Raw genomic sequence first — 26,051 nt, forward strand, 5'->3', positions numbered from 1 at the left:
CAGCACTGGGTTGGAATCATGGCTGTGCCTCTGACCAGCCAGGTCAACCCAGACATCTTACATCTTTCTCAGTTTTTGTTTTGTCATCTATACAATGAGGATAATGTAAACTCTAATGCGAGTTAAACAACATAGATGTAAAATACAAAGAGTTGTAATGAACTTAGTGGATTCCTCGAAGCAAATTAAGCATAAAAAATAATACTTTCCCTAGCTCTACCATGAAGGTAGAGAATAGAGCTTATTAACTCCCTTATAAATCTCCACTACTTAGAATAGTGCCTAGTTATGTGGGAAATGCTCAGAAAAAAGTTATTTGTATGAAAAAATGAATTACAGAAAAAAAAGTGAGATTTATTTTTATGCCATGTGAAAATCACTGACAGCCTTGTAAATTAAAGGGTTGTCAGAGGCTGTGTAAATGGACTCCCTTGCCTTTCACATAGAACCTGGCCCCTCTGCTGAAACTGTCTCGGAAAGCACTTGGGTTTGGTTGTTTGCTGGGTAGAGGTTAGACTCCTGACTCTGGCAATAATCCACTCTGAAAAATAGGTTGCAAAACTTCCTACCTGTCATACTAAGTACCTCACAAGCACAGTGAATGTAAAAACACCCAGCAGAGGAGCAGAATACATGGAACATGCCCCAAACAATGCCTGGCACAGAGGAATTCTATAATAACCAGCTCTCTCCCTTGAGCATCTCCCCTGCCCCATTCTGAAGCCCAGCATTTCATGCCCTCAGATACTTGTGACCATCAGGGAACAGAGGTTTTTTCTAGGAAAAACTGAATCCCATCTTCCTTCAATTCCCTGGTTTCCTTCCATTGCGACCCACAAATGCTTGCCTTAGATCTCACCAGATGTCTACTGGTGGTTTCTGTTATATGACTGCCAGACCTGTTAGAGATGGGAAGATGCAATTTTCATGCCAGTAGGGAACAACATTCTGTACAATATTTATAGCCATCAATTAATTAAAATGTAGTATTAGCAGCCATTTTATTACATGCAAAGCAACAATAAAATGATGTATTTATTGCTCTGCTACAGATGGAGGACTGCACTCTGTCCTTTCATGAAAAGCAATTCATCATTAATTATCCTTTATTATACTATTTGGGAAGATTTTTATTTAATTATTTGATATACTGAACATTCCAGTTGCACGGGTCTTAGAATGTTTTTGCAATAATGTTCATATTATTATTTTAACTACTAAGTATAGCAGGATGTACTATGAATATAGAAAGTTCATGTTTAAGCTATGGGAATTAAACAAAAAGGAAGGGAGAGAGGGAGGGAAGGAGGTTATTTTTGCATCTCAACCCCGGAAAATGAAAGCATGTTGAATAATTTTGGGGCTCTCCTCAGTTTTTAATCTTAAGATAAAACTTTGCAAACTAGAATATAATTTGAAAAGCTGAGGGACTGTTGCTAATGACTGTATTTCACTTTTAAGGAACATCAGTAATCCAGGTGACAGCTTCAGACGCAGACGACCCCACCTACGGAAACAGTGCCAAGTTAGTGTACAGTATCCTGGAAGGACAACCCTACTTTTCAGTCGAAGCACAGACAGGTACCGTGGAATGGCATTGCGATTTGCGACACATTGTGAATAAGGAGTCCAGGCCTGCTCACTAAAACTTATTTGAGTCCTAGTTTTCTAAAATATAAAAAGGGCCACCTAACAAGACTATTGTGAGGATTAGATACTGTCTGTATTGCACCGTGTCACAGTAATAAATATAATCTTAGATGCAACTTTTCTCTTAAAATCATATCTTAAAATTCAACTTAAGAATTTATCTTAAAGTATGTTTTATCATAAAATTCAACTGTGGATCCAAACTAAGAGACCACAAGACTTGAAGACTGGTATGAAAACTGGCAGCTCTCAAAGCCAGGGCTGGGGATGGTGGGGGTGGGAACTGATGCTAACGTGTGTCTGGGAGGAGGCATATCCCCAACCTCCTCCACTGTGCTTAGATTCCCAGCGGCGTTAGCATCCAAGAAGGAGGCTCTGCAAATTCCATACAGAAAACAAACAGCAAACCGAAAGAGTGAACAAATACAAACAACCAAAACCCACGCCAAAATGTTTCACTCCATTTGTACCAAATTTGATTCTAGGATCCTTTTATTAGAATAAACACTAAAGTCCTGTGAACCTGCTAGTCCACGATATTATACCCCAAACTCATTTCTTTTTTTCCGCAATATACCCCCATGTGTTTGAAAGATGTTTACAAACAATCCGCTTCTATTATTATAGTTAAAATTTATCAAATATATATGTTTATATGTATATATATAGCCTGCCAATCAGATACTTTGCCCACTTATTGAATATAACTTCCACTTACCTATGTAATCATTTATTTGTAGCCTCTTTGCTTCAGATCACAATTTATGGGGCTGCTTGCTATGATTTCATCAAAGGCATTTACCAGTTAATTTTGCCAATTAATTTTCAGATTAACCAAGGATAAATGTGGGATTTCATATGGATTTTTGAGATGTTAAAATCGCTGGAAGGACTCCAGTTGCAACTTTCATGTCTCAGGGACTCATAGTTAAGAACCACCAATTTGAACCTACCAAATTATTTAACAGACAAGAAAAACGAGGCTCAGTGAGTTCAAGGATGTTGCTGAGAAACATACAAACGTCAGGGTCAGAAAAGGATAAGGGCTTAAAGCTTCCATAGCACTCTCTTATATTTCCAGTATAAATGTTACCATATCTACAGACAGAAAAAGCTTGAATATGTTCCCAAAAGATTTAAGTGAGCATGGTTTCCACACCAATAATGTGCTAATATCCAGAGATGATGTAGAATTCAATTATTAACGTATCATTGTTTCCAGTGATAGCGGATAGTAGACAGTGTTTGTATAAGCATTGTCTGTATTTTTAACCCATTTGGTATACACTTAAAAAAAATTAATATTAACATTTTAATATATCGCCTTCTACTTTTAACTTAATATGGACCATAGAAATGTTTCTAAGAATTGCATGCAGGCATAGATAGTCAAAAGATTCTGCTGGCAGTCCAAAAGCATGGGTTTGTTACTGATGTTCATGCAGTGCGTCCTCAAATATATCAGTCTTTAGGATCTTTAAGTGTCACACCTGAGAAGGGTGAGGTTATTACTTGCATTTACAGTACAACATATGAAACATAAAATTTTAATGCTATATTAATAATTATGACAATTTGCTAGAAAATATATCTATATGATGCTCCAGGTATGGCTACTTTTGATGATAATTGCCATGTTTGAGTGACTCTTCTGTGAGGGCAGATGCTGTTCTATTCATCTTTGCTTCCCCTGTGCCTAGATCGTTTTTGTTATAATGTTATCAATGAATATCTGTGATGTTCCCTGCTCACCTGTCCAGGTATCATCAGAACAGCCCTTCCCAATATGGACAGGGAAGCTAAGGAGGAGTACCACGTGGTGATCCAGGCCAAGGACATGGGTGGACACATGGGTGGACTCTCAGGGACAACCAAAGTGACGATCACACTGACTGATGTCAATGACAACCCACCAAAGTTTCCACAGAGTAAGTAGGTGGGCTTGGCTTTCACTTTCCAATGGTGCCACAGCCAACTCTTCTCTGACCCATTCCTGCTGTACTCAACTTTCCAGAAGAAATCTAGACAAATGGAGGCTCTTTATATCATTCTTGCAAAAAACAAGACAACAAAAAACTTAAGTGGAGGACAACAAAGAACTTAAGTGGAGTAACGACAACAAAAAACTTAAGTGGAGGAGAGGTAGTGGGAGAAAGTGGAGACATAAAATGTTCTACAACCCTGGGAACAGAAAATCCATTTTGCTAGGTGTTCATGATGTGATGTAGTAATTAATTAACCTTTCTCTGTCTCAGTGTTCTCATTTCTAACCTGGATATGTAATAGTACCTGAATCAGTTATCTATTGCTACCTAACAAACTGCCCCAAATCTTGTGGTTTAAAACAATTATAATCATTTATTTTTGTCATGAGTTTGCAATTTGGGCAAAACCTGAAGGAGGCAGCTTGTTTCTGTTTCCATAGCATCAACTGGCACAGTTTGGGGCTGGAAGATCTACTTCCAAGATGGCTCAGTCACATGGCTGGCAAGTTAATGTTGGCTGTTGGTTCCCCTTCATATCAGCCTCAAAGGAGTGGCTTGGATAGGTTCTAAAAGTGAAGAGAGCCCCAAGGACACCAAGCAGAAACTGTATTGCGTATTGTGACCTAGCTTCAGAAATCTCATAGCATCATTTCTACTGTAGTCATAAGACTGCCCAAATGTAAGTGGAGTTCTTGTAGACCCCACCTTTCAAGGGAAGGACTGTTAAAGTCACGTTGAAAGAAAAGCATGTGGACTTGGAGATACTGTTTTGACTATTTTTGCAAAATACAATCTTCCACAGGGCTCAATTAATAGGATGTTGTTAGAACTAAATGAGCTAGTGTAAAATCTTACAATGTTATCTGGCATAAGTTGTCAACAAATGTTAGCCATTATTACCAGTATTATCTAGGGGATTATGGTCCTTCTACAAAACTGATAGGCTTGCAACAGGAAATAAAAGAAAAAATGATTTGAAAGGTCATTATTAATCATTATAATTACAACAACTACCATCCTTTAATGAATAGTTACTACTATTACAGATCTCTACAAGAGCCTCCATTTTACAGATAAAACTGAGTTCCATGAAGGGTGCAGTAACTTGCCTGAAGGATATGGCAAAGCCAGATTTTGTACACAAATCTGGTTATGTGTACATTATAAGTATAGACAGAGGTACAGTGTGATCGTAATGATGCTGCCGCTGCTAGTTCACGGGGAGTTCACCATGAAAGTGTCTTCTTCATTAATGAGGAGAGTAGCTGGTAGAGACTGTGAGTTTATTGCCAGAGAGATGGCACTTTTTATAAATGAGAGAACAGGGAAGGCCACCAAGTAGGGCCCCAGAAAGGCACCATGCATGGTCACTCAAAGGAATCCAAAGACAACAATCTATGCAAGGGAGACATTGAGATAGAGGATTACAAGGCAACAGCCAGTTCTCATAAAGTCACCAAAGAGTTGAAGACTGCCTTGCCTGGTCAGCCACAAGGTTCAGCATCTCCAATAAGCGTAAGCCTTAAGAAACTGCATGCTCCGTTATCCACTCTAAAGCTGGCTGGTATGCTGGATGCAAAAGGCCATGCAGGACTATTGGCAGGTAGTGATTAATGCCCTTGCTCACGTACAATCATAGGGTAAAGTTACATCACTACTGTGAAGATACCAGGTTTACAGCTATGAACTTGACGAAGACTGAGAGTAGGTTTTTCTAAACCTTCATGTAAATTGGTAATTACCTGCAGAGACTCCCACCTCCTACTTGTCCTCTATCATGGAGGGCATGGTGTGTTTAAGTTAAATATGGGTCTGAACCGAAAGTACTCACAGCCAGACAATATATTGGGTTGGCCAAAAAGTTCATTCAAATTTTTCTAAAAGATGTTATGGAAAAACCCAAACAAACTTTCTGGCCAACCCAATAGATAAATGCAGACAGAGTATTAGAACTGATAAAATCCACATAAGGGGAAACTAAAGCTTAAAGAGCTTAAGTAACTTGCCCAAGACCACTTGGCTTAAAAGTGGTAGAGGCCAGGTTTCCAACCCTTGCTTCTCTACGTTGTTTCGCAGAGAATATTTCTGAATTGTGATAATGCAAATAAGATTATCTCAAATCTCACGTCTCTACTGAAAACCTTTCAGTGGCTTCCCACCAAGTTTAAGGAAAACCTGAAGTCTTTTCCATCTCCTGCAATGCCCTTTGTGCACAGTTGGGCCCCAGCCTCCCTATATACCCTTACCTCCTACCAGAAGGCTGCAGTCACACTTGTGGTCTTGCTGTTCTGTATGTATTCACTGTGTTCCCACTTCAGGGGTTTCTGCAATTTGCTGTTTGCTTTGTTTATAATTTTTATCCCCAGGTATTCACATGATTTGTCTGGCCCAGTGAGAAGCTTTTCCATATAAGGTATCAGTTAATCAAATGGTGAAGGAGGTAAAGTAAGAAGAGTCAGATATACAGCTGGAAGGATCATGACCATGAAGGATACAACTTGCATTTGATTTTAAAATAAATATGGAGCTACGGAAGGCTTTTAAACAGGGAAGGGTGTTCTTTTTCTGGGCACCTGGCAGTGCCACATGTGAGCCTTAGAATTAACTTACAGACCATTCCAAAGACGTAAAAAGAAGTTTTGATTTTTTTGAATGTGTGGAGATATACATGGCTCTCCATCAGTTCCTGATGGGAAATGTAACTGGGCATTGTTTTCCTCTCTCACATGTGACGGGTGACCCCACCCTACCACCCTGGACCCTGATATTGTTTCATCATCCTTTGCAGAAAACATTTCTTTGACAAGCAAGCCATGTGGGATCTTCCTCCCATCCATTCACTTCTTTCATGTTTTCAATCAATAGAAAGTTCAATGTCAAACCCTTTGAGAAATTTATTGAGATTCAATGAAATCTAAAGTCTTACAGCTGCCAAATAAAAGGGAAAATAAAAATAGATGTCTTCTTCTTCTAGGCGTATACCAGATGTCTGTGTCAGAAGCAGCTGTACCCGGGGAGGAAGTGGGAAGAGTGAAGGCTAAAGACCCAGACATTGGAGAAAATGGCTTAGTCACATACAATATAGTTGATGGAGATGGGATGGAATTGTTTGAAATCACAACGGACTATGAAACACAGGAGGGTGTGGTGAAACTGAAAAAGGTGAGTTAGGGTGAGGAATCAGATGTGGCAGTGCTGTGGCCTGCCTTGCCGAGGCACCGCTGTTGGAAACAGGGAGTTGAAGGCTAAAGAAAGGAGAGTATGGACAACTGAGGGCTGGACCTGACTCTGCAGTTAAACTCCGAGCTTTGGGGAGATAACAGAACTGTATTCCAGAGGAAGCTGGCAGAAGGGGCCAATGATGCCTGCCTGAGTTTGATGGTTAGTTTTTGTATGATTTGGGGAGTATAGTCGATAATAATGTAATATCTTGGTATGGTGACAGATGACAACTAGACTTACTATTTTGAACTATATAGAAATATCAAATCACTATGTTGTGCACCAGGAACTAGGATGGTATTGCAGGTCAATTATCCTTCAAAAACAAGCAAACAAATAGACTCATGGAAAAAGAGATCAGATATGTGGTTGCCAGAAGTGGGGGGTGGGGGGAGGGGAAGTTGGATGAAGGGGGTCAAAAGGCACAGACTTCCAGTTATAAGATAAATAAGTCCAGGGATGCAACGTACACTGTGATTAATATAATTAACACTGCTGTATGTTATATATGAAAGTTGTTCAGAGAGTGAATCCTTAGAGAGCTCATCAAAAGGAAATTCTTTTTCTTTTTCTTTTGTATCTATATGAGATGATGAATGTTCACTAAACTTATTGTGGTAATAATTTCCTGATGTATGAAAGTCCAATTGTTATGCTATACACCTTAAACTTAGACAGTGCTGTATGTAAATTATATCTCAATAAAACTGGGAAAAAAAAGAAGGGGGAGTGATAATACCTGCCCTGAGATTGCTGGTTAGTTCTTATGTGACTTGGCACAGTTTCCCCATGGAAAGAAAGATAGCTAGATAAATCTAGATTTTGGACAGACAGCCCTGAGCATACATGAAGTTCCCTCTTTAGCTCTGCCAAGCTGAGTCTGTTAATATAGGCTCTTTGGAACTTTTCTTATCTCAAACATCCAAGGTCCATTACATTGCTGGGCCTTCTATGAAACTTAAACCAAACCTCTGCTTGATTTTCCCTCAAAATTGAACCTGAGAAGCAATAATAATGGGCCTTCCCTCATAGTCAGCTAAATTGTTGCTAAAAATGTGTCCCTGAGATTAATTCACTACAAAAATGAGATTATTGCTTGTTCTTGTTTGGTTTAAAAAAAACCTAACATTTACTCAGTTCTAAATATTGGCCAAAGCCTGAGCCTCTTATAAGCATTCATTTATTTTACATGATAAAAATCATATAAAGTAGATGTTATTATCCCAGTCAGCAATGATACCTCAGTTTAATTGTGAGGAGATTGGGGCTCAGACAGATTAAATAATTTGACCCGGTTGTAATCACACAGCTAGTAATTTAAAGACATGGAATTCAAACTTAGTGTATTCTAGAACATCTTCCCACTCAAGACATTTTGCAAATAGACGGACCAGAAGGGGGTTATAGAAGAGAGCCAGATTTGATTCACTTTCAGGTAAAGAAACAGTTACAGTACATTCTAAAACAGTTTTACCCCTGATTTACCACTTGAGAAATCAACATTTCTCCATCATCAAAGTATATGGAGTATTAAATCTGAATTGGATGATGGGATCACCTTGGTTTTAATCAAGTATTCATTTTCAACTTGGTTTTGTAACATGAATATTAAGCTCTTTGGTGTGATGGAAGAGATTGGCCTGGAACACTGATAAAAAAAATTAATTTGAAGAATCAATAAAGAGGCCAGTGGCTGGAGAGGAGGCAAGGGTGGGGTAGAGGGAGATGCCTGGGAGGAATCTTTCAGTAAGGAGAGCAGGGAGAGAGATGTTCTAGGAAGCTGACTTTTCACAGCATAAGGAAGCATTGTTAGGTTTGGGGGAAATCTGAGGGGACCCAAACAAAGAGAAAGTAGAAGTGGCTCTGTCATAAAAGAATATGGAAGTCGGGGTGAACTCTGGACACTTGGAAAAGTCAACATTAGTGATGATGAATGGTGTAGCCACAGAAGCCTAATCACCAGCCACAAGGGGCTGGGGTAATCACTTCTGGTCTCTGCTCTGGAAAAGTAGCTGTGTGACTATGTGTAGCATAGAGCTGTCAACTGGCTTTGTTAGTTAACATTTCCGTCCCTCCTGCTTGCCACTGACATATGAGCAGTGACATCAGCAATTCCTGCTTCCCATCCTTTGCTGTTCAAGTATTTGGGTAGTTGGTTATGCTTAGGTTGTCACCTGTTTTCAATGTATTCAGGGTGTAAACACACACTGTGTCTCTAAAATCTGAAACATGTAAATCACCCCGTGGAACTAACACATCGCACGTGAGCTCTCTGCATATGATTAATTTGCACATTTTCCCCCAACTCAATGTGTTTCTTCCGGGCAAAGGAATAATCTTCTATAAAGCACTGATGTTTAGGTTCAAAACAGAGTAAGATGTTCTTTAACTTGTGAAAGAACGTTTGCTTAAGCTTATAACACAAAGTTCCAGCTGTCCAGCAGGAAAAAATATGGAGAGGTGAATTTAATAGAGTAAAATGATGGATCCTTATAGAAATCATTATATATATGATTTAATAATAGAAAAAGATATAGAGAGATCCGTGAAAATATTTTTGTCTTTAAAAAATATTTTTAATATAGTTTTTTCACTTATTCCTTAATTCATTCAATGTTTTTCTACCAAGAGTTATTGAGTTTTTATTATTTGTCAGGCACACCCTTTGTGAGAGGCTGGACATCTAAAACTGAAGAAACAGAGTCCTGGTCACAAGATCACAATTTAACAGGACAGTTAAAAGCAAAAAGACAATTAACATAGAGGGGGTTTTCCCAGCCTTGACACTATTAACATTTCAGGACAGAGAATTCTTTGCTGTAGGGGCAGGGCTGTGCATTGTATGGTGATTAGCAACATCCCTGGCCTCTCCTCACTAGATGTCAGTAAGCACACATCCAGCCCCACCAGTTGTGATACTAAAAATAGCTCTAGACATTACCTAACATACCTGGGGTGAGGTACAGCAAAATCACTCCCCAGCTGAGAAGCAACTGTGATAAAGTATGATACGATCTGTGACTATGGGTCATGAATGACTGCTTACAGGGGGCAGTTCTAGAGCTGAGCCTTCATAGATGAATAGGAAATTACCAGATAGATAAGGAGAGGAAGGTCAGAGAAAATAAGCTCATGAAAGACTGGTGTCGAGGGAAATAGGACACAGTTAAGAAACTTGCATAAGTTCAGTCTTGAGGGTTTTGAGATGGATACAGTGGGACCAGTTGAAGAAATCTTGTTGGAATGCAAGGGAGGAATTACAAAGACCTGAAGAAGGCAGAAGAGGTAAAGGTGAAGAATTCAAGAGTTATTTAGGAGCTAGCATCATTCATTTATTGAATAGCTTAGAAAGCAATAAATATTTCTTGAGTACTCTGTGTCAGACACAGTAGGTGTCAAGATTATAATGGTGCATGAGAGAGAGAAGCTGCCTTCAGGATACTGAGACAATCTCTGTGTGGTTAGCAAAATAAAGATGAGACTTGTAGGTGGCTTGGTAGACTTGGGGAGGAAAATCCAATCGTGCAGCACCTTTGACTGAGTGGGACTCCAATTATCACTGAGAGATCCTGGCACAGTTTCTGAGGTATTTACTTTCAAACAAATAAACTGCCTGTAAAGCAGTGTGAGAACAGCATTAGAAGGCATTTAAAATATTTTTTTAAATAATAATTTTAATAAAGCCACTTTTATGCCTGATTATTTCTTTATATTCTCTGTCCACATGTATATAGATGTGGATATGTAACATTTAAAACAGTTGCAGTCATAGGGTGATCTGATTTGTTAACTTAATGGCACATCATAAACATTTTACATGCTGCTATATAATATACATAATTATTTTTAATGACTACATAACATCCCATCCTATTGATGGACCATTATTTCCTTAATAAAATCTCACAGTTGGATTTGGTGTTTTGTGTGTATGTTTCCCATGATTAAATATAACCCCTCTATGATATCTAAACATCATGCTTTTTTTTTTTTTTTTTTTGCGGTACGCGGGCCTCTTACTGCTGTGGCCTCTCCCGTTGCGGAGCACAGGCTCCGGACGCACAGGGTCAGCGGCCATGGCTCACGGGCCCAGCCGCTCCGCGGTATGTGGGATCTTCCCGGACCGGGGCACGAACCCACGTCCCCTGTATCGGCAGGCAGACTCTCAACCACTGCGCCACCATGGAAGCCCACATCATGCATTTTTGAATATTGTTCCCTCTGTGATATCTAAACATCATGCATTTTTGAATATTGTTTGTTTGGGTTTTCTGTTGAATTAATCCCCCAGGGAGAATTTTTAGAGGTGGGATTAGTAAACTCAGGGGTATTGAGATTTTTATGGCTTATGTAGTATGTTGCCTCATTTAGCTTTATTTCAACTACTCATAACGTGGATATAAAGGTTCACATGGGAAACTACTTTAAATCCCTTTTGGAAGGAGGCAGGGAATAAATTGTAGGCAAATGCTTAAATGTTGTCCATCCATCAACTCTGCTTCCCATTCAGTCGCAATGATTGGTACATGTGATCACTTGGTATGGTCATTACTGGGCATTGGGGAGGCAAAGATCAACAAGACTCAGTAGAGTCCTTTGGGATGCTCCTCACCTAGCTGGGGTGAGGGATGAGGGACTGCAGATGGGCAACTAAGGGGCCACACAAATCTGTCTGGGGGAGATGGGGAGGACTTCACAAGCCTGGGATGAGCACCAGAAGACAGTAAAATCTCACCAAACTAGGAAACAGACAAACACTTGCAAAGATCTGGGGACCTTCGCTTGAGATTCAAAAAGTATCAGTCAAACTGCAGCATGACTATACTGGCTTCAACAACAACAAGGCTTTCCAGTGGAAACAATGCTCTGGCTCCTTAGGTATATGTCTAAACCAAGTTCAAAACTTTCTGTTCTAGGAGAATCAACAGGCTATCTGAGATCAGAAATTTTCTTCTTACCTGGTCTCAGAATATCATATTCATGTTTTAATTTTGTCTAATAATCGCAGAGATTTTTGAGGAATTGCAGCAGTCTCATACCTTCAGCCTATAAATATCATTCCTTTCTGCTGCTCAGTAACCCAGTGAAAGACAAAGATGCTGCTGAGTTCGGAATGACGGAGCAGCTGGTGACACATTTTGCTTCAGGAAAAGGGAGTGTTCTCTGACTCTGGGGAGATGGGGGTGGAAAATGATGGAGAAGGTGTCAAGGGTGTTGAGTGCGTTTAACCTTCCTGAAACTGGAATCACCCTCGGTTTAGAGTGCTGGAGAATTAGGCTAGGACTGAGCCCTATGATTATATGCCCGTTCAAAATAATACCAGGCACATGATGACAACATGGCAGGCAGATGCTAGCCTTAAAAGACCCAACTCTTTCCAAACATTTGGGAGTTCAGTATCATCCAGAGCGCTAATTAGAAAGTTCTGTTTCCTAGGCAGGAAGGCTTGTTTCTCTTCTATAATTTTACTTGTCACCCTTTACTGATTGATTCACGGAACCTTGTCTCCTTCAGATTTAGGGAGTGCTTACCATCAATTTCTTAATAATGACAGCCATTCAAATGCTGCTTCTTAATATTTTTTCACGTCTGTGTAAAATCTATATTGTTTATAATTGTTTTTCTTTAAATGGACTTTTTTTACATATATGTATTCTTTTAACAGGGAAGTATTCACACTGTACTATATCACTTGCCATAAGTAGGAGGTAACCTAAAAATGAATGCAGTCAAAACAAAACGCTGTCATTACATTCTAGCTAGAGAGTTATATCATAGCCTCTTGAAAGGGAGATCAGGAAGCATAACAGGAATGTTAAAAGTTAGCAGTATACTGAGATGTCCTTGACGTGTTTGGGAATGGAAGAATTGGAAAAGAAATAATAGGATCAGTAATTAGGATAATGTCATTCAAAAACCCACCCACGCAAAATTACCCATAAACCACCTTAAGTCAGTGTATGGGTCACTGCTGGTAAGGGTCCCAGACTTTGAGAAATGCTACACGGTCAGAAACTTTAAAAATGAGACTATCAATATGATTAAGCCAGAAGTGTGTATGTGTGGAGGGGAGCAGTCATCTAACAAGACATTGCTTTTTCTTTGCCTGAAATTCATTAACTATTTTTATTACCAAGATTCTTAGTACTTTTCAGAATGGGCTATAACATTTATTTTTGTAATGTCTTAATTCCTTTCCTTAAATGATTTTAGTGACTGAATTGGGCAGCCTTAGTGTGTTCATAGAATGTGGTTCACTTTCGATGATGTGGTCCTTCTGTGTCTGTCATGCTCCTAGAATTACCCATTAAGCACATTCCAAGTTTCAGCAATTGATTTGTCTGATTTTCTAACCAAATGGCTCAGGTAATTGGATATTGAATAAACACTGATTTTCTCTCTTTGAACAACTATTCATGGTGCCCTATAAAACAATCAGGTTTTTCTTTTCCATTATTCTTTCAAGGAATTTGTTGTCAGTCTTCTCTTCTTTCTTGCCAGCCTGTAGATTTTGAAACCAAAAGAGCATACAGCTTGAAGGTAGAGGCAGCCAACGTGCACATCGACCCAAAGTTCATCAGCAACGGGCCTTTCAAAGACACTGTGACGGTCAAGATTGCAGTGGAAGATGCTGATGAGCCCCCCATGTTCTTGGCCCCGAGTTATATCCACGAAGTCCAAGAAAATGCAGCTGCTGGCACTGTGGTGGGGAGAGTGCATGCCAAAGACCCTGATGCTGCCAATAGCCCGATAAGGTACAGAGAAATTTATTTTTAAAGCCTGGATGGGGAATTCCAGAGGCAAGAGATTTTAGGAAATCCCTATAGGAGCCAGGTCCTTCAGTCTCAAAAAAGGTCCAAGATATCATTCAGTGTAAACAAGATGAAGACTTAGAAGACATGAGTTCTACTCCACCTCTGCACCAACTCTTTGGATAGACTTGTTCAAGCTCCAGAATTTCTGGAGCAGATTTCCCAATGTATACTAGGTGATGTAACCCTAAGCGTTGCCTGTCTCAGAGAACTGTGGTGAAGTATAAATAATGATTGTGAAATAATAACAGTAATTCTAATTTACTGAACACCTTCCTATGCTCCAGTTACTGTACTAGGGGTGTCAGATATATAATCCAATTTATCCCCTCAACGTTATTTTCTAGGAATTATTATCTCTTAAATTAAGAGGAAACTGGGGCTCTGCAGGGCAAAGTGACTTAACCAAAGACACACAGACAGTGAACCGGAGGCTCAGAAGGCAAGCCCTGTCTATCTATGTAACTGCTGAGCACTTTGAAGAGATAACAAAGTGCCCCTCAAATTTAGGATGCTTTTATTATCACAAATATACTTTTGTGACTTAGACAAGAAAGCTAGAAAAGCCATTCAGAACCCTGCCTCCCCCGCTCCCCAACCTGAGCTAATGACCAATGAGATTGACGATGAAGATGAGAGGGTGATGAGAAAGAGGCTGAGAAGGAGGCTTGAGTCACAGATTCAAGGCATGTCCATATAGGGCAGAAATGTAAAGTTGGCTGAAACCTGCCCTGGACTGGATTCTAGCAGGTTTTTTTTTTTTTCCATGTCCACTCCCCTAATTCCCTTCTTGCCTAGATTCCTTCCTTGGCCTCCTCATGGTCCCCCTGCCCCCGATCTCCCACCTACCTTTCCGTCATCCTGTAGCCAGACTGATTGTTTTAAAATGCACATCCAAACATCACATCATACTTCAGTTAAACAGCAACAACGACAAAAATAATCATTGATCACATTGTTTCCCATTGGCCCCTACTCCAAAATAGTCTCAATTCTCTTACTTGGCTTAAGGCTCTTCTTCGAGCCCCTCCCCCCCAGTTCCTGCTGTGTCCTGCTGGTCTCCTGCTTTTTGTCTTACTCTCCCTTCTCATCAGACTCTCAGTTGCAGCTAGACTGGGCTACTTCCTGTCCTCTTCTAATTCCTGACCTTTGTGTGTTCTTCCTTCTGGTTGGAGATCTCACTCTCATCCTTTCCAGCTTGCTACATGGTACTCATTTTTCCCACCTCCACTTAGGTGTCACCTCCTCTAGGAATTCTTCCAGGGCACCCTAAGATGGATCAAATGCAGCTTCCACCTCACAGCTCTCACCATACATCACAATGACAGCTTACACTGTGTTGTCCCTGGCACAGTCAAAGAGGGCCAGGGATGTGTCTGTCTAGGTCAGGGGTTAATAAGCTACAGCCCACAGAACAAATCCAGCCTCCATCTACATTTTGAGGGATCTCTATACTGCTTTCCATAATGGCTGCATCTTGAACAGGCATCTGCACTCTCGTGTTCAATGCAGCATTATTCACAACAGCCAAGATATGGAAACAATCTAAATGTTCGTCGACAGACGAATGGATTAAGAAATAGTGAGATAGATAGATATATATATATACACACACATATATATGTGTATATTATATGTATAAAACAGACTATTATTTAGCCTGAAAAAGGAAAATCCTGCCATTGGTGATAACATATGTGAATTTGGAGGATACTGTGCTAAATGAAATAAGCCAGACTGAGAAAGACAAATATAGCATATCACTCATATGTGGAATCTAAAAAAGTCTGACTTATAGAAACAGAGAGTAGAACACTGGTTGCCAGGGGCTAGGGAGTGGGGAAAATGAGAAGATATTGGTCAGCATGGTAACTATAGTTAATAATAATGTATTGTAGACTTGAAATTTGCAAAGAGAGTAGATCTTAAGTGTTCTCACCACACACACACACACACACACACACACAGGAAATGGTTGCTGTGTGAGGCAGTGGCTATGTTAATTAGCTTGATTACGGTAATCATTACACAAGGTATACTTATATTAAAACATCATGCTGTACACATTAAATACAGACTTTTTTATTGTCAATCATATTTCAATAAAGCTGAGAAGAAAAGTAAATAGATCTGAGTATGAAAAAAATTGCCATGGACAATGGAGGTTTTCTATTTATACCAAAGAAAATGCTGACAGAGCAGAAGGAAGTCCCAAATGCAAATGCTGTTCAGCTGCCTTTAAGTCTTTGAACATTGCCCCTTTGGGGAGAAAGGAAGGAAATTACCCTTTATTGAGCATCTTCTTGGCCCCAGACGACCCTGCACTAAGTTATTTAAGTTAATCCTCAGACACCCTTGAGGCTGTGATCACTTTAGGGTCCAATAGATGGAAATATACTGAGGCTCAAAGAGATGATGTGAATTACCCAAAGTCACATGAACAGTCAGTATTGGAGACTGGATTTTAGTCCAGAGCTGCCTTGAGTCCACTATGAGCGGTTTACTCTCGCTGGGCAGCCACTGATGGAAAGATTTCCCAGGAAGGTTTGAGTACCGTGCTCTCTGTGCAAGAAGATACATCAGGTAACGACTGAGGAACTTGGTAACACCTTTAAACTACTCAAAAATGTTCATGGTGTGAATTTTAAATGAGTTAGCTTTAGCCTAGAATATCAAGGTGCATTAGCAGCTTTTTAGAAGAGTGATGACGTAAAAACACATGGAACAGCTGCTCATTTCCTTGACACCTCGTTATCTCCAAGGATCCACATCTGTGATTGGTTATTTGGGTCATATTTTCACTGGAAGCTATTCTGTGCATGGAGCCATTTTTCATGTCTATAATTATGCAAAGATGCTCACTATGGCCCTTGAACCAACTCCCCTCACCCACTCAGGTCCTCATTCTTAGAACTGCCAAACAATTCATAGAATAACATTTAAAGGTTTTTATTCAGTGGGTCTCCTAGCCAGACTACCTACTTTCCTGAGTGCTTATCGTCACCTTTAAGGACATTTGTGTTCTTAAACATATGGGTAGGAGGGCCTTATAGTGTCAGCCAAACTCTTAGCTGCTTCGAAATGTTTGCAGCGTTCTTCTCAGACTCTAGCATCAGAGACCTTTTCGTTTACCATTGCCTTCCTGAAATATTCTTTCCTCTTAGCTTCATTGGCAGTAACCTCTTCATGCCTCAGACATACCTGGTGTCTTCAGTAGTCTGAGATCCCAGTCCAGGCACTGGGGGCTCCCTGACACTCAGCCTTTCACTTCAGACTTTCTCTCTCTGTGTCCACTTATCTATAGAGTTTCCGTCCATGCTACTAATTGAATTGAGTTAATGCTCTAAATTTTCTGCCTCTAGGCTGATCTTTCTCCCTGATTCTAATTCTGTACTTGTTCTGCTATCTGCTCTGCATTTTTACCCACTTCCTTTTTCCTTCACTGGCTCATTCATTAAAAACATATTTTTGAGCCTATACTTCTTGTGACATACTTTAAAAAATGAAGACCGACTATACCCCTGACTCTGTGAAGCCTCTGATAAAGTTGAATCTTGCTCTCCTGGTGTGGCAGCATAGCCCTAGTGGAAATTCAACCTCTTCTTCCTGGTAAGTTGACTTTGTATTTCCCAACGTCTCCCTCTCTGCGACACTCAGGCTAGAAACTCTCAAGGATTCTCCCAGCCTCCCACAGATCTCCAAATATCAGCTGAGTCCTACTGGTTCTGTCTTTATCACATAGTCTTCCATTCCTTCTGTTGCTTCTATACCTCACTCTCTCGTCACCTCACTCCTTAAAAACTATCAATACATCACCTCCTTAAGTTTCCTCTGTTCCTTCCTCCACTCTCACTAGCTCAGACCACCTTGCCCACCCTATCTTATTCATCACCCTGATAGTCTGAATTTGTTTATTTGTTCCTCTGATCAAAAGCCTTTCATGATTTTTCACTGGCTATAGTATGAAAGTCATACTCTGTAGACTGACATTTGATCTATCCACAGTGTGTAATAGCAGCGACAACAACAAAAATCACAGCAGCTCTATTTGTTGTTCTGTTTACTATGTGTGAGGCACTAGGTTATGCATCTTCAACATCTATCATTTTATGTAATTCTCACAGATAACCTAAAAGTTAGGTTACTATTAATATTCTACTTTAAGTGATAAGTAAGCTGAAATTCAAAGAACTTAAGTGGCTTTTCCAGTATCACTCAGCATATATGTAGCCAAGTATGAACTTGTACCTAGGGCTTTACAAAACTAAAATCCATGCGCTTCACTTCTATAGAATAATACTTGTTAATTATCTTTCTTCCTGTGAGCCTGTCTTGTCATTTCAACTAGATAGGAAACTCCCTAGTGGCAGGGAAAAAATATTCTATTATTTTCTCTTTATTTTCACATAGAGCTCTGCTGAGCGTTTAGTCACTGAGCCTCTACTGACATTTATGAGGTGTGTGATAGTTTATCTTCTCTTTCCTCACTGGGGAAGGGGACTCATCATTCCATTCTCATAGGGAGCTGTGAAGGCATCGATATCATGGATGAGCTCATGTTTTCTATATTGCGAAGTGCTGCTCTGCACTAAATTCCTCTCCCTTGGAAAGCACATGATCTAGAACTGGAAGATCCACGTTCTAATATTGGCTCTCCCAGAAGCGAGATAATAGACCATTTGCAAATCCCACCATTTGTAAATTGAAGAGATTAAACTCTGTGACATCCATGGTCTTTGCTAATATTCTCTAATATTCTTTGGTTTTATGGCCCTCAATGAATGCCTTCAGACATATGTACAGTTGGCCTTCTGTATCCATGCATTCTGCATTGATGGGTTCCATGTCAATGGATTCAACCAACCACATGTCCAAAATATTTGGGGAAAAAAAGTCCAGAAAGTTCCAAAAAGCAAAACTTGAATTTGTGGCACACCAGCAACTATTTACATGGCATTTACATTGCATTAGGTATTTTAGTAATCTTTAGATGATTTAAAGTGTACAGGAGGGGGCTTCCCTGGTGGCGCAGTGGTTGAGAGTCCGCCTGCCGATGCAGGGGACACGGGTTCGTGCCCCGGTCCGGGAGGATCCCACATGCTGCAGAGCGGCTAGGCCCGTGAGCCATGGCCGCTGAGCCTGCGCATCCGGAGCATGTGCCCCGCAACGGGAGAGGCCACAACAGTGAGAGGCCCGTGTACCGCAAAAAAAAAGAGATAAAAATAAAGTGTACAGGAGGATATGTGTAGGTTATATGCAAATATTACGCCATTTTATATGAGACTTGAGTATCCATGGGTTTTGGTATCCTCAGGTGTCCTGGATCCAATCCCCAATGGATGCCATGGGACAACTGTCAACACTTATTAAAGCCAGGTCTCCAGAACTTTATCCTGGGCAAGTTATTTTACCTTACTACACCACTCCTCTTGACCCATCTTCTACCTCACCTTGCCCCATAATATTCTGGAAATTATTTTGTCTTTTGTTAGAAAAAAGCAAATTTTCTAGTGGACAGGAGTAGCTGAAACCTTCCAACTATGCTGTTAGGCTCAGCCTGGGGTCATTAAAGTGTGGGGAGAATGCTCTACAAATGAATGGCCAAGCCCTCTTTGCATATTTCACAATGGAATTCAGAACCAAGCTACCCGAGAACCCCTAAAACCAAATAAATTGAATAAATTTACTCAAAATATAGTTACCATTTTCCCTTAAGTAAGGAGAAAACTGATTTTTCAGTACCGTAAATGATCTTTGATGATTACTTAAGACTATTTAATATTTCATATGCAGAAATCTGGCAAATGTTCCATACGCTTGTGACTTTCTGAGTAGTTTGGAAGCAAGGCAGACCCACTTCCCAAATGCAGGTTCATAAATTCAGATGGTGGGTGATTGTAGTAAATATGAAGAAATATGCAGCATGTTATTCCATTTCTCAAATATGCTAAACAGCTCTTTCATTCATTGTCCTGAATAAAGAATTCCAATGTTGCAAAGTGATTTCTATAAAAGATTCATGTAAGAAGTTTGAAAAGTAAATTTGATTAAAAAGAAAACCTAGCTCAAGCAATTCATTGAAAAAGTTGCTTTAAATATAGCATGGAGAAAATATTCAAATATTAAGCTGCTTGGAATGTCTTGGTCTAATTGCCTCATTTGCATTCTGCTTAGGTATTCAATCGATCGTCACACTGACCTGGACAGGTTTTTCACTATTAATCCAGAGGATGGTTTTATTAAAACTACAAAACCTTTGGATAGAGAAGAAACTGCCTGGCTCAACATATCAGTTTTTGCAGCAGAAATCCGTAAGTATTATCCTAAGGGTTTTGATTCTACTTTACCAAATATTATTCCTTGAGACTTTCTATATATTCTGGAAAATAACACACAGCTGAGATAGAACAGTTTTTTTTTTTAGTCTTAAACATATTTTTCAATCTTTAAAATTTATTTTTGGTTGCCTATCTAGGGAGACATATAAGCAAATAGAGATGTTTTCATTTTCTTTGGCAGAACTGGGTACAGACTTGGCACATGAGCTGATAGTCTGTAGCAGCTTGAAACTCTTAACCACCACTGAAAGATTCCCCACTTTATCCTCAGTTTTGTTTAAACCCAGAGCAGCAGAATCCTTAGAGCCAAGATCTGTGGGTTCTTTTTTACCTATAGACCGGTGGTTTGCAAACTTGATCATGCAATGGATTATCATGAAAGGATTGTTGTAACAAAGATTTCTGGATCCCACTCTCAGAGCCTCTAACTCAGGTCTTGGGTTGGGTTTGAGAATTTTCACTTCCAACAAATTCCCAAATTGTTTGATGTTCCTCTGGGGATCCCACTTTGAGAACTACTGTTGTGGACTACACTCTGAGGGGGACAGCCTCCATTATAAGCATTTAGAATTAAACCTCAACAGAAAGGGAAAAGTGGTTTATTTCTTACTGGTCTAATGTTGACCTTTATTCTAGGACATCCCCCTCACATTGGATTTGGCATACTTTGGATTTTAGGTGATTTTTGTGCCAACAGTGCCTTTCCCTGCAGGGCCTGAATGAGTGGCTGGAGCTCACTTTTTTCCAAGAGTAACCTTGGACCAACATGGATTCCTCCCTTGCACATGTTTACTGTCTCAATTCTCTCCTTTCAGACAACCGGCATCAGGAAGCCAAAGTCCCTGTGGCCATTAGGGTCCTTGACGTCAACGACAATGCTCCCAAGTTTGCTGCCCCTTATGAAGGCTTCATCTGTGAGAGTGACCAGACCAAGCCACTGTCTAACCAGGTAACGCTGCTCTGCCTTGGCTATGAATAAGCATTTAGAAACAGTTTGGTTTTGAGAGCATCACCTGGAGATACTTCCCACTGCCCAAGAAGGCTTCAGAGCCCTGGTTTAGCTCTGGAGCTATGTTGTCTAATTAAAATCAGGCTTCTCAGCCAGCCAGGAATTTTTGAATGAATGATGTGCCAATGTCAGCATGATTTATTTATGGGCCACCTTTCTCTTTCAGCCAATTGTTACAATTAGTGCAGATGACAAGGATGACACAGCCAATGGACCAAGATTTATCTTCAGTCTACCCCCTGAAATCATTCACAATCCAAATTTCACAGTCAGAGACAACAGAGGTTCGTACCAAGGTTCCTGTGCATTCAGAGAAGTAGAAATGGAAAATAAATGGCTTTTTATATTGCAGAGCACAAGTATTTCCCCTAACCTTAATAATGCCTTTCTGTTGAAGAACAAACAAAAAATAATAATGCCACCTTTATTTTGAGATATGGGCTCTCTTGGTGCATAGGAATAAGTGAGTCTAATTTTATTTTACCTTTTTTGTTGTTGTTGGCTTTGATATTCACGAAGCAGTGCGAAAACCAAGTGGGGAGGCTTACAGGGCCAATACGCAAACAACTTCATTTATCTTTTTTTAAGAGGTTGATACATCCTTAGGGGGAAGCATGGCTTTATGAATATTGATATTAAGTAAAGCATTAAAAGAGATTAGTTCAACCTTGTAAGGTAATGTAATCTTTCAGCTGTCCTTCCCTTCCCAGCATAGTTTTAATGCAATGTGGTTGGGTACAGAGCTTGATACCTAAAGGTAGTTATGGAATTACTGCCTGAAGGGCATGAATAAAGCATCGTTCTCCACTGTAAACATGCAAAATTTGATGCAATTTCTACTTCTCATTTCATTAGTCAAGGGGGTTCTAGACTTGGAAATTATTCGAAGTAGTTTTTTGTTGTAGTATAGGCCCAAACTGATGCAGTCCCTTGACAAAGTGTATAGCAGAGCCAAGATCAAAAAGTAAATTTCTTGACTCCTGGCAAGGCTATTTTGGCCTGCACCTGTTCCTATAAGCCTGTGACAATGCAGGTCTATAAAAACAGGAAGACAAATGCCATGACTTGACATAGGAATAAAATGTGGTCCTTCTGAACACATGTTTTCATTAGACACATGCTAGCTATGTACGAGGTTATAGATATATTGCTTTCTTGATGACTGAGATCAGGTTTATAGGATCTTAAATTAATCTAATAAGTAATGTTACTTTCCCCATCACCATTATCAGTGTTATCTATATTTCACATACCAGTAACTATGTTCTAAACACCGTGCCAAGATCCTTCCCATACTTTATTTGATTTTCTCAACAGCATCATAGGTGAGGATTATCATTCCCATTTTGAAGATGAGGAAAATGAGGGACAGGCCATTAAGTAAATCAGGCATGTGAGAGCGAGACCTAGATTTTAAACCTGGACATTCAGAGCCTAGAGGTTGCAGCCTAAACCACTGTGCCCCATGCTCCTTGGATTTGGGGGGATATGACCTGGCATACTTTATTATTATTTCTTGGACTGATTTGAGCTTTTCATTATGATCCTTATATCTATGTGTTCACATAATCCCCAATTTACATTTGAGGTCTAATTGCTGGATGTATTCCTGGCAATAACCCTGTTTATCGCTGGACACCTCCTAAAACAGCTGGTGTTTCTAGGCTTTTCTTTGCCAACTTTGCCTCCATCACCTGCCTTGTCTTCTTTTTATGTGTGCAATAATATTTAGTTGCTGTTTACCCTCTGAAAATATTATACTAAGACCTATTGTTCTCTAGGGACTTATAAATATTTCACTTTGTCACAGTACTTCTGAATGCCATCTATATTTTCAAGGAGATTATATTACCATGGAGAAGCCAACCTACTGCACAATTTGTTTCCCCTGCCCTTTCCTATAAGAAACTAATCCTTTGTGGAGCTACCACTTTTGCAGGGAATTGCTACTTTTTAAGAAAAATGACTTTATTAGCTATGGCAAACAGTTAATGAAAACTCCCATGTTTAGAGCTATTATAGAACGTTAAAGCAAATACAGTCCTATAATTATCATTTAATAGAGTTTCTTTCTCCCAGATCCTAAAAGTAATTACATATTGAAGTGATCCAAAAAGAGTAATCACATTCTACATCCTATTAATAGCCTACTGAGTTACCAAATTTCCCAGCTGAGACTGTTTTCCATAGAAAACATGAGATAATGGTTTACAGCATGCTGAGTAAAAGCATCAGATTTCTCTCTCCTTGAGTGCTTACTTCCATTATGCCATGTAAATAATCAGGATTGTGTTTGCCTAAACTCGGCATAAGCGTTTGGCCTCTTTAAAAATATAAGAGGGAAAGCCATCTTAATACACACAAGCCTTTTATTTCATTTTTATCTTACTCCATTCTACAGCCCGAGCTTCAAAGACAACTCAGCAGGCAGCAGGAAAGTAGAACACTGGATAACTCTTCAACATTTGAGTCCATCTGGGGCTAATAATATCAAGAGTGGTGCTGTTTGGGGAAATGAAGAGCTGATCCACCCAGGCTTTGAGATGCATTTACTTTGAAAATATTAGACTTATGGCATCTTTTAAAAAAATAAGGAACATGTAATGAATAAGAGAAGTGCAAAGAAAAAAATACTGAGAAGAGCCCATCTCATTTATGTAGTTCTTCATTGGATTATAAAACCTGCTAATGGCCATTGTTCCACTTAGTTCCTAAACAGCCCTAGGGGTAAACAGCCCTAGGGGGTAGGCATGTTGGATATTTTTATCCCCATTTCCTAGATGAGGAAAGAATATGAAACATCAGAAGATTCAGAGAATTGCCCAAGGTCACTCTAGCAATAAGTGAATTGAACTAAAATGTTTGAGTGTTTAAAGGGTTCTGTCTCATGTAGTAACACTTTATATATTATGAATATAGAGCTTGTGTCTTTTCTAATTAATTATTTTCTTTAAAAATCTTTGTTTACCCCATAATCAAATAACAACAATCTTCAGAAGAGAAAAAATCTAAAATAAATTCATCAATCTAGTATTCCAGGGAAAGTGTGAATAGAAAAGGACAAACTGTACTTCAAGTTTAATTTTAATCACAGCCATAGTAATTGTAAAATATATTTGCAAATAATTTTATAAGTTTCTTCTACTGCATAATTAATACATATTCCTTGTAGGAAAATTATAAAATACAAACAAGCAGAAATAAAATTAGAAATAATAAAATAACTTAACATACTATCCAGAAATAATCACTGTTAATTTTTATAGCCTTCCAGACTTTTTCTTGGCATGCATATATATTTTTTTTTTTTTGCGGTACGAGGGCCTCTCACTGTTGTGGCCTCTCCCGTTGCGGAGCACAGGCTCCGGACGCGCAGGCTCAGCGGCCATGGCTCACGGGCCCAGCCGCTCCGCGGGATGTGGGATCTTCCCGGACCAGGGCATGAACCCGCGTCCCCTGCATCGGCAGGCGGACTCTCAACCACTGCGCCACCAGGGAAGCCCGGCATATATTTTGATCTTTAAAAAAGGCAACCATAAAATAATGTCCGCTTTTTTCCCTGCATAATAATACATGATATGCATTTTTCAGCATCAGTATACTTATGTCAACATTTTTTTCCCCTAAATATCCTCCTAACTTCATTACAAGGGTATAGGATATCAGTTGACTATTGTTGTGTAAGTACGTTGTTTTCACACACCTTTGCCAAATATCTAATTATTCTTTTAGGATAGATTCCTAGAGTGGAATTACTGTATCAGAAGCTTTTGATACTTAATTGACAAATTGCCTATCAGAAATATTATACCAATTTATAATTGCATCAGTAAAATAGGTAAGCTCCCATTTCCTCACATTCAAGCCAACTCTAGATACTATTATTCTTTTTAAATGATTCACAAATTGATAAGTGAATTATAATCACATATCACATTTAAAATTTTCAATTCCTTTCATTACTAGTAAAGTTAGGATTTTTAAAATAAGTATTCTTTTAATTGAAGCTCTTTTTTGCTTTTATTTATTTATTTATTTATTTATTTATTTATTTATTTATTTGGCTGCGTTGGGTCTTCGTTGCTGTGCGCGGGCTTTCTCTAGTTGCGGCGAGCAGGGGCTACTCTTCATTGGAGCACGTGGGCTTCTCACTGCGGTGGCCTCTCTTGTTGCAGAACATGGGCTCTAGGCCACAGGCTTCAGTAGTTGCAGCACACGGGCTCAGTAGTTGTGGCTCGAGGGCTCTGGAGCACAGGCTCAGGAGCTGTGGCACATGGGCTTAGTTGCTCCGTGGCATGTGGGATCTTCCGGGACCAAGGATTGAACCCATGTCCCCCACATTTGCAGGCAGATTCTTAACCACTGCGCCATCAGGGAAGTACAAATTTTTTTTTTTCTTTTTTTCGGCCACGTGGCATGTGGGATTTTAGTTCCCTGACCAGGGATCGAACCCGTGCCCCTTGCAGTCAAAGCCCAGAGCCCTAACCACTGGACCACCAGGGAATTCCCTGATTCTTTTTTTTGCTTTATAAATTGGCTACTCATGTCCTTTACCCAGTTTTTGAATTGTATATTCATCAATTTGCAATTGATTTATAAAGTCTCTTCATCTTTTAATGCTGTTAACTTGTGACCTATCATACCTATTGCATAGATTTCTCCAATGTTTCAATGTCCTTTCAATCCTGATTATGCTATGTTCTAAAGTATAGATGTTGTACTTTTTGTATCAGTTTTTCTGCTTAAAATTATTCTTAGCAAGACTTTCCTCATGGAAAAGTGATATCAATATTCACCTAGCTTATCTTCTTATATATCATGTTTCCCATTTCAATCATTTATCCATGTGAAATAAATACACAGGCTCCCTTTGTTGGCCATTTCCTAAATATCATTTAAGAAATGGTCATTTCCAATTGCTTTGCAACGCCATCCTTATTTTCACCTACATTACATACTATTAGATTTTATTTTTTTGGACTATCAACTCTCCCTATTCTATTTATTCTCATGATAGTATCATATTTTTCTTTAA

General features: G+C 39.4%; 1 protein-coding gene and 1 long non-coding RNA gene across 4 annotated transcripts in view; one reads left to right on the forward strand and one right to left on the reverse strand.

The window, feature by feature from the left end:
* Positions 1–26,051, forward strand: part of CDH11 (cadherin 11) — a 141,819-nt gene that overhangs the window by 102,035 nt on the left and 13,733 nt on the right. For all 3 annotated transcript variants that reach the window (XM_029237952.1, XM_029237962.1, XM_029237972.1), the window contains 7 exons: positions 1,462–1,581; positions 3,411–3,578; positions 6,610–6,797; positions 13,359–13,612; positions 19,844–19,980; positions 20,823–20,956; positions 21,183–21,300. In XM_029237952.1, coding sequence (XP_029093785.1) covers positions 1,462–1,581; positions 3,411–3,578; positions 6,610–6,797; positions 13,359–13,612; positions 19,844–19,980; positions 20,823–20,956; positions 21,183–21,300 — 1,119 coding nt within the window. The remainder of the gene's footprint in view (positions 1–1,461; positions 1,582–3,410; positions 3,579–6,609; positions 6,798–13,358; positions 13,613–19,843; positions 19,981–20,822; positions 20,957–21,182; positions 21,301–26,051) is intronic.
* Positions 1–26,051, reverse strand: part of LOC114904280 — a 139,907-nt gene that overhangs the window by 13,138 nt on the left and 100,718 nt on the right. The gene's annotated exons all lie outside the window — the stretch shown is intronic.

This window comes from Monodon monoceros, unplaced genomic scaffold, assembly GCF_005190385.1.
Source record: "Monodon monoceros isolate NGI ecotype Baffin Bay Population unplaced genomic scaffold, NGI_Narwhal_1 Super_Scaffold_10, whole genome shotgun sequence".
NCBI lineage: Eukaryota > Metazoa > Chordata > Mammalia > Artiodactyla > Monodontidae > Monodon > Monodon monoceros.